The sequence below is a fragment of the Coregonus lavaretus genome (genome assembly GCF_964263955.1).
Source record: "Coregonus lavaretus genome assembly, chromosome: 8".
In the NCBI taxonomy this organism is placed as follows: Eukaryota; Metazoa; Chordata; class Actinopteri; order Salmoniformes; family Salmonidae; genus Coregonus; species Coregonus lavaretus.
In genome coordinates, this window is record NC_139995.1 from 45,565,783 (window position 1) to 45,575,081 (window position 9,299).

Below are 9,299 nucleotides of genomic sequence, written 5' to 3' on the forward strand. Positions count from 1 at the left end.
CCTTTCGGCCAAAGCCTTGGCCACATTCTTCACAGTGGTACAGCTTGGAGGCTTTTACATTGCTCTCCCGATGTCTCCTAGAGTCTTTGCGATCCTTTAAACATTTTCCACAAAAATTAAATGAAACATGATATATGAAACATTCCCCACAATCCTTGCAAATAAATTGTCTCGATCCATCTTCCTCTGTCTCTCCTATTTCAGTTGCCTCCTGATTTGTTGACTGATTGTCATCCCTTTGTGTCGGCAAGACTTTCAAGGTGTCTTTAATGATACATGTCCTGGCACTGCCTACTGCTTTTAGGGTCTTGCGGTATTGGTCTGGGTGTACGTCCCTGGCATGATTCTCAAACTCCAGTCCACTGGCGAGCTTTAGGACACAGAGTTGACAATAGAAAATATCCCCCCGTTGGCTCACCCTACCTGCCTCTATGAACGCCTTTACATGCTTACGCAGGTGGAAGCACTTATGCTTTTGGAAAATATCTGCCTTTTCAAAATGGCGGTCACATTCACAGCACGTTAAAGCAAATGTGTTTTTATGCAAGTTATTTTCCCGATGATACATTTTCTCGTGTTTGGTGCAAGCTTTTAGCTTGTTGAATGCTCTACCACAAACCGGACATCTAATCTGTTCTTTCACTTCCGCTCCGTGCTCCTGTTTAAGAGGCACTATTTCACTTTTGCCCTGTGCCCAAGCATGTCTTTTCTGGTGTTTTTTGTAAGATTTGAAAAACTTAAAAACCCTCCCACAGTCCAGACAAGGAAACGGAGGAGAACGTTTAGAGTCAGAAGGAAACGGAGGAGAACGTTTAGAGTCAGGCGTTTGCTGCTCTGCAGTGGTGGCTAGTTCATCATCAGAAGATATTAGAATACATGCATCCTGATCCTCAGTATCTTCGCTGTTCTTCCTGTTTTTCTTGATGGCCCTTACACGAGTTTCTGTGGCATCTTTCCTATTGCCTTCAAGACATATAATAATCTCGGAACTTGAAGGGTTCCTCTGTTTTCTTCTGCTTTTTTTGGTTAACATGATCCTGTGAGTCTTCTCATGTTTTATGAAAGAAGTTAGGTATTTGAACTCCTTACCACAGTGCCTACAGGTGTGAAGGCCTTTCACTTTCTGATTGACACTTAGGCCTACTGCTATGATTGACTTTCCATTTCCTCTCGGTCTTGGTACAACGTGAGTGGTCTGGTGCTTTGTGAATGAAGTTAGGTATTTAAACTCCTTCCCACAAGTCTTGCAGGTGTACAGGGCTTTGATATGAGTTTCCTCATGTTTTCGAAATGAAGTTAGGTATTTGAACACCTTCCCACAAGTCATGCAGGTGTGCTGGGGTGAGACACCTTCTGTTTCCATTGACTTGGCTTTCGGTCTTCCTCTCTCACTCGCTACATCACATATTGAATGAGAGCTTATGAAGTGCTGCTCCAGCTCTGGTTCGCTAGTGAAGGAGGCTTCGCAGGCATCACATGGAAAGAACTGGAGTTCCACATTCGCAAAACCTTTAAAAAAAGACAGAGGCAACAAGTACAACATTTAAATTATTTTGACCTCACAACCCAGTTAATCGCAAGTTAGCCTAACCCACAACCCTTGTTATTTTCTTACCATGCCCATCATCGTTATGAAAGTCAGCATCCATCTCCAAGTCCAGGCTGCCATGGTTACTTTCAGGTAGGTTGTTGTCTTTTACCTCGAGAACAAGCAGGTCTGGAGAGACGTCTGTGATCTCCAGGGTCATTATCTCTCCATTGGCATATCCAGATAGTGAGCTAGGAGGGTCCTCCCTCTCCAAATCAATGGACTCCATGTTATCGTCTTATCCTGAGAGACGTATCACCAAAGCACACAAAAATCATAATTCTACAAACATCTATCTAAAGATGTTAGATAAAGAAGCCCTTCTCATTGTTGATAGGCACGCTCAAGATGTGCACTTTTCAATTGAGAAACAAAGCAGAATACAAATTCTCGGGTGATCTCAAAGTTGAATGCTATCATGGCCAAACTAACACAATTATTTGGTTTGAAGCTACTTAAAGACTATTTGGATTTTTTTTAACATTACACGGTTGCTATCACTTCCATTGATTGTTAGTTAGCTAGCTGTGGCTAAAGTTAGCGGATGTTGGCTGTAAAACCCCCCCCCCAAAAAAAAAACCAACCATGGATTCGGTTTTCTACCATAGACTACTTTCAGGGCGAGGAACCATCTAATCATCAAAATACCAAACTTCCGCAGAAAACCAGAAAGCACGATAGCTATGCCTAATAAATGCACTAATTTACCAGATACAAACCTAAAACAACATCGAGTCACTCCGTTCTTTTTCTGCTGTGGTTACCCAGTCAAGGCTAGAAGAGATCCAGCTTTGGTCAAATTAACGTCAAAAGTTGATTTTTGTTGCATTTTAGTTAACCTTAACCGTAACTCTTGTCATAACCTTAACCTAATTATCCTAACCTGCTACGTTAATTCTCCTAACCTGCTGCGTAAATTCTCATAACCTGCTACGAAAAGTCAAATCTGATGTTAATTTGACAAAAGCTCGATCCATTCTAGCCATGTCCTGGCTTTCACCCCGCCATATTGTTTTGCAACCCACAAATGTGTTCGATTAGAAACAACAGTTTAATTGCTAGATTTGATCTATATGAAAAACGTTTTCATTACCAGATCTTTTAGATGTAATTGTTAATTAGTAGTTGATTCTTCGATAACTGATGCTGAGTTACATTAATTGTATATATTTTTTACAAGTACCTTGATTTGTCTTGGAACGAAAACAACGCAGAGTAGTAGGTCTTTTCCGGAATTATTTATGTGAAACACACTTTATATCTGCCACTGCAAATAGCAGAGGATTTCACTACGCATCCATTCGCAACTGTCATGGACTAATAACAACTGCGATTACCCAGCTATTCATGAGGTATATTTTCATATAATTGTATGTTAGCTATGACATTTGTGTCACAGGACGAATGACTGTCGTGATAATCTGATGAAGGCTTATATCATGCATGCTAGCTAGGTAGGTAGCTAACGACGTTAGCTAATTAGCTTAATTTCTCATGGATGGGTGTATTGACATTGGAACTATTTCGTGTCCTACCTTAGCTGCAATTCAGTTCAGCACTAGCCACTGACGTTATCATAATAATGTTCAGTACTTTAAACATAATCATCATAATCAAAATCATACAAGTGTCATAGAGCAATGAATTATGGAGTACACAGACAAATACTCTCCTCTTTATTACATTTACATTTACATAATTTAGCAGACGCTCTTATCCATGGATAGTTTAGTATATTAGAAACTACCTATGGATATTTGGTTTGCTTCATACTAAAGCACCACTCTGTCATTCTCTCCAGATCAAACATATTTGGCTGAAATGAATTTTCTACGTAACCGTCTTGTTGTGCTGGGCCTGGTGTTGCTGGCCACTGTGCTGTTGTACCTGCTACTGCCGTCCATTCGTCAGGGCAGCATGGAGCCTTCCCTGGATGTCCAGAGGATGGGCTTGGTGGCTGTCTCTCCTCCTCCGCCTCCGGCCATCAATGTGTCCGTCCGCACGGGGCAGCTGCCCGGGGACCCTCCACTCTTCTTCAGGGAAGCTTTGCCGGTCGATGGATCTGGTAGGCAGATACTGCCCAGGTGAGGGTAGTCACCACCAGCAGCAGTAAAAACTAGCGTGACAACGGTCAGACATCCACACACTGAACTCTCTCCTCATACGACATAATCCTAGCCCAGCAACCTCTTATCTGGAAACTGCTTAAAGTAAGGATTGCAGAGAACACAAGCCCTTGTACGCAGATTTAACAAAAGACCTAAAGGATGTGTTGATGCATAAGCACTGTAGTTACTCAATAATTATGGTTACCCTGTGCAAATGTTAGTCACTGGTTTGCCATTACAGTAGTGAGGGAGTCTTGAGAGAAAGAGTGACTTAAACACCTGGTTGTCTTTCCTATACAGGCTGCAAGTGGTCCTTCTCCATGGCCAAGCTTTCTCTTCCAAAACCTGGGAGGAACTGGGCACCCTGGCCTTACTGGCCACAAATGGATACCAGGCCTTGGCTGTGGACCTACCAGGTTCGAGCTACAATAACATTCCAGCCTGAGAATGTTATATTGTTTAACTGGCTGAAATGCAGTTAAAGCCCCATTAAAGCTGGAATCCTTAATGGTGAAACTGCCACATGTTTGCGATATTACAACAACAAAGAAGTTACTTCAAACAACGAATACAGTTTTTTCCCTCAGACATCATTGCACGTCATTGCACGTGCGATAGAACAGTATGTAATTATACTTTTTTTACCACGATGCTGGATGCTCTTTTCCTCTGTTTCAACAACAAAACAATAACAAATGTGCTGGGGCGAAAAGTGGCGCTCTTTCCCCTTATGCAGATTTCAGCTTTAACTGTGGTTTTAATGTGCTGCACAGTGCTGTTCACTGTGTAGCACAGCATCACCGACCCAACTGTTGGGAATTGCAGCGTGAAGGAATTGGAGTTGAAAGGGACAACTATAATGAATGCACTTAAATACATATCAAGTTAGGTTCCTGGATTCTCATTGAATTCCACAAATGCTTATTTTACACCCACACAAAATGCCAAAATGGGATGGAGAAGATATTTGTATAATGCTTTATCAGTTGTTTCTCTCTCTCGCTCTCTTTTCTCCCTCCAGGATTTGGGAACTCTCCAGACTCGGATGCTGTGAAGACAGACCAGCATCGGGTGGACCTTCTGGGCAGGTTTATGGAGGCGCTTGGTGTGAGGACAGCGGTGCTGCTCAGCCCCTCTATGAGCGGCCACTACTCCATCCCCTTCCTCATGAAACACAGTGCCCAGCTGCACGGCTTCATCCCCATAGCCCCAGTAGGAACCCGCAGCTACACCCCTCAGCAGTACCAGGGCATCCAGGTGAGAGCTTTAATGCTGGGTTTCTGGGTGGTTGGGAGTTCAGTCCGATACATAAGCCTAAAAAAGCAAAGAATTGGAGGACATTTTGCGTGGAACTAGATACTTTTTTGGGGTGTGACCCAGCTTCCAGTGGGATGCTTCTAGTAGTAGCAGCGGAAGCAGGTCGAAAATGCTATCGGAAAGATGGCAATGATTACTTAAAGGCATACAGTGCCTTCAGAAAGTATTCATACCCTTTGACTTATTCCACATTTTGTTGTGTTACAGCCTAAATTCAAAATGGATTTAATTGATTTTTTTCTCTCACCCATCTACACACAATAACCCATAATGACAAAGTGAAAACATGTTTTAGAAGTTTTTACTAATTTATTTAAAATTAAATACGGATATATGTAATTTACATAAGTATTCACACCCTTGAGTCAATACTTTGTTGAAGCACCTTTGGCAGCGATTACAGATGTGAGTTTTTCTGGGTAAGTCTCTAAGAGCTTTCCACACCTGGATTGTGCAAAACTTTCCCATTATTCTTTTTAAAAATCTTCAAGCTCTGTCAAATTGGTTGTTGATCATTGCTAGACATCCATTTTCAGGTCTTGCCATAGATTTTCAAGTAGATTTAAGTCAACTTGGCCACTCAGGAAAATCCACTGTCTTCCTGGTAAGCAACTCCAGTGTAGATTTGGCCTTGTGTTTTAGATTATTGTCCTGCTGAAAGGTGCATTCATCTCCCAGTGTCTGGTGGAAAGCAGACTGAACCAGGTTTTCCTCTAGGATTTTGCCTGTGCTTAGCTCCATTCCATGTATTTTCTATCCTGAAAAACTCCCCAGTCCTTAACGATTACAAGCATACCTATAACATGATGCAGCCACCACTCTGCTTGAAAATATGGAGAGTGGAACTCCGTAATGTGTTGTATTGGATTTGCCCCAAACATAACACTTTGTATTCAGGACAAAAAGTGAATTGCTTTTGCCACATTTTTTGCAGTATTACTTTATTGCCTTGTTGCAAACAGGATGTATGTCCCTCTGTCAATTAGGTTAGTATTGTGGAGTAACTCCAATGTTGTTGATCCATCCTCAGTTTTCTCCTATCAAAGCCATTAAACTCTAACTGTTTTAAAGTCACCATTGGCCTCATGGTGAAATTTCTGAGCGGTTTCCTTCATCTCCGGCAACTGAGTTAGGAAGGATGCCTGTATCCTTGTAGTGACTGGGTGTATTGATGTACCATCCAAAGTGTAATTAATAACTTCACCATGTTCAAAGGGATATTCAATTTTTTTGAGTCATTCAAAAATCATGTTAAACACTGTTATTGCACACAGTGAGTCCATGCAACTTATTATGTGACTTGTTAAGCCAATTTTTACTCCTGAATTGATTTAGGCTTGCCATAACAAAGGGGTTGAATACTTTTTATTTTTAATGAATTTGTTAATAAAAAAATAAAAACACTGACGTTATGGGGTATTGTGTGTAGACCAAGGGGTCTGAATACTTTCTGAAGGCATTGTACATTTTGTTGACTTTGTAAGGGTTACTGTATATAGTCACTCTTAAGCAGTTAGAATCTGACATAATGGTATTGGGCACAGCTAAACGGTTCTCTTGGCACAGAGAAATGCACTAATAACAACAGCAGGTCTTGTCGTCTTAGATCAGTGCAAGTCCTTGATCGGTTTAAGATTATCCCTGACTGGGCTCACACACAGTCATAGTTGGTGTGTTTGAACTCTATTCACAATTAAATTAAATTACTGAGAGCCTCTATCAGTAATAAATCAGTGATGTTTTTCTGCTAAGGATATTTGCAGGTTTTGTTTACATAAAAAATGTCCCTGACCTGTTTTGAATGTTCTACAGCCATGCAAAATAACCACCAGGTGGCAGAATGGAGCTATGGGTATCTGTAATGCTTTTGCACAAATGACAGTATCCATTTTTAGATGTTGAGAACAGCCTTAAACATTTATTTTTCTCTAATCTGAGTAGTACTACTGTCCATAAATGTACAGTAAAATACTAATGTAGGGTTGCAAAATTCTAGTAACTTTCCCAATTGGAGGATTCCTGGATTTCTTGTTTATTCCATCCTGATTCCAGGAATTATCCAACTGGGAGTTAAGGAAAATGTTGGGAAAGTGGCCAGAATTTTGCAGCCCTGCACAGATGTATTGTATCCTGATCCTTGCTTGCTCCTATGTCCCTGTCCAGACTCCTACTCTGATTGTGTTTGGAGCGCTGGACACCAACCTGGGGGCCCAGTCCCACAAGAACCTCATGCAGCTCCCACACCACTCAGTCCTGAAGATGGAGGGGGCGCGCCATGCATGCTACATGGACAAACCTCGGGAGTTCCACCAAGCGCTGCTGGACTTTCTCAGCAAACTGGAGTGAGATGGGGAGGAGGAAGATAGAGGGAAGGAAAGAAGAGAGAAACAGGGTTGTGTTTGCGTGGAAGTGGAGGAGTGATACGCAAATAAGAAAAAGGGAAAGTAGTCCTCTTGGATAATAGGGCAAAGGCTGCTTTTGATATTACAAATTACCCCGGGCCCCCTAGTTACTCTGGTAGAGTGGCTTACCATGGCCCCTTACCCACCCTGGTAGAGTGGCTTACCCCAGGCCCCTAGCCACCCTGGTAGAGTGACTTCCATTACGATGCTTTTGTTGACATCCCATCAAATCGAGAGCAACTCTAAAAGAAGTTTACTCTTTGAGTTGAGCATGTAGTACAGAATATATGCAAATTCAAAGACTAGAAGCAAAGACTGTTGAGTTTTATTCTACAGGCATCATTATTGGTTCCATGATGAAGATCAACATCAGTGAGTTGAGATGAGATGAGGACAATGAGGTTAAAGAAGATCTAAGGCGATAGTACCAGGGTCGTATTCATTCGTGCACACTGTAGCAAAGTGTTTGGTAACAGAACACAAAAACAAGTGTTTTTTATTGGACTAGTTCAGGTAGTCCCTTCCTGTTTCATCCCTTTTGCTTCTGTTTGGTTAATAGTGCATACGAACGACCCTGTTTAGAGAAATGACCTGTGAAATTTGTGAGATCTGTTAAAAAAAATCAAATGTACGTTTTTTTGTTGAGATAGAATCAATGGTTGCCATTTCACAACTGGATCTCATTGTACAGAAACTTGGATAAAGACTAACAATAACATTAAGATATTTATTTATAGACTTCAGCTCCCTGTTGCAGCATGTTCATGTTCATTCTGAATTTCTTGCTGAAGTGTGTGTGTGTGTGTGTGGGGGGGGGGGGGGTCTGTGTGGGGTGTGTTTGTGTGTGTGTGTGTGTGTGTGTCCAACTATGATTAAGGTATTTACTAAATGAGAAAGCTGTTACAACCAGAAAAGTACACTCCGTTACATTTCTAGGTTATGAGGATGACCACTATTTTAAAATATGATGAATTTGTACATATTAGGTGATTTTGTTTAATCGGACAACAAATGAAAGCCTCAAGTTAAATGACTTAAACAATCATGAAATGTATTTTGAGTTGAGCTGTTATTGCGCTTAAGTTCCTTTAATAAAGACTACAGAAAATATGTTATGTATTTAGTTATTGTCTATTTACAACAAATACTCAGTGAAGCAAATATGCAAAGAAGGTACTTGTCGGAGAAAAATCGATGATTTGGAGATCGATGCACATCCTTTGTGCAGAATGGGAGAGGGAGAGGAAGAGGAGAAGCGAGAGGGGTAACTCGGCCCAAAATCTGTCTCCTCCAGCAACTGGTGTTTTTTTTTGTTTTTTCGCCCTCCAAGCAAGTGGTTTTTGTTAGAGGTCAATAAGAGTGTCGAATTTGTCAACAACAACAAAATGGAGTGGCTTATTTGCTACGTGAGGCTTATTTGATCGAATAGACATTTCGTGACGTTTAGGTTGTTACAAATGTACTGATATAAATACACACACGTGGCATACCGGCAACTTTTGAGAAAAATGGTTTTATATCCGAGTTGTGGCTATTGGTCACACGATACCTGCCTTCTCATTGGATAGAATGGTCCCACGTGATCTCGGCTCCGCGCTCCTGCCGCTTCCTCTTTGGTGGTCAGCAAATTATGAGAAATTACTATCTCGGTCATTATTATACGGATCTCTGTTCCAAGTCAGCAGACCGTGACAGGCAGTGTTGACATGTTCGCGATTTTCCTGAAAATTGGGCTACTTTGAAAACGATGTCGCGGGTGAAAATGTATATGTCGCGGGTTTTTGGGCTATTTCTAAGTTGCACCGCGGCCGCCATGGCATTTCTCTTAAAAATATAGATATTTCACTGTGACCTGCTGCTGACTATAAGTCAGTTTGCGTGAAC

The 9,299-nt window shown here is 41.4% G+C and overlaps 1 protein-coding gene and 1 long non-coding RNA gene across 2 annotated transcripts; one reads left to right on the top strand and one right to left on the bottom strand.

Moving 5' to 3' along the window:
• Nucleotides 1-571: 571 nt before the first annotated feature.
• On the bottom strand, nt 572-2,382 carry LOC311133308. Its single transcript, XR_014613575.1, has 3 exons — nt 2,308-2,382; nt 1,616-1,831; nt 572-1,509 (listed from the first exon to the last, which is right to left on the bottom strand). It is a non-coding gene; the product is annotated as an uncharacterized lncRNA (long non-coding RNA).
• A 454-nt stretch (nt 2,383-2,836) lies between these two features.
• On the top strand, nt 2,837-8,525 carry abhd14a (abhydrolase domain containing 14A). Its single transcript, XM_084167317.1, has 5 exons — nt 2,837-2,940; nt 3,390-3,672; nt 3,997-4,112; nt 4,718-4,953; nt 7,177-8,525. The coding sequence occupies exons 2-5, from the start codon at nt 3,410-3,412 to the stop codon at nt 7,357-7,359; spliced, it is 798 nt and encodes a 265-aa protein (XP_084023443.1). The 5' UTR covers nt 2,837-2,940; nt 3,390-3,409; the 3' UTR covers nt 7,360-8,525.
• The last annotated feature ends 774 nt before the right edge of the window (nt 8,526-9,299 follow it).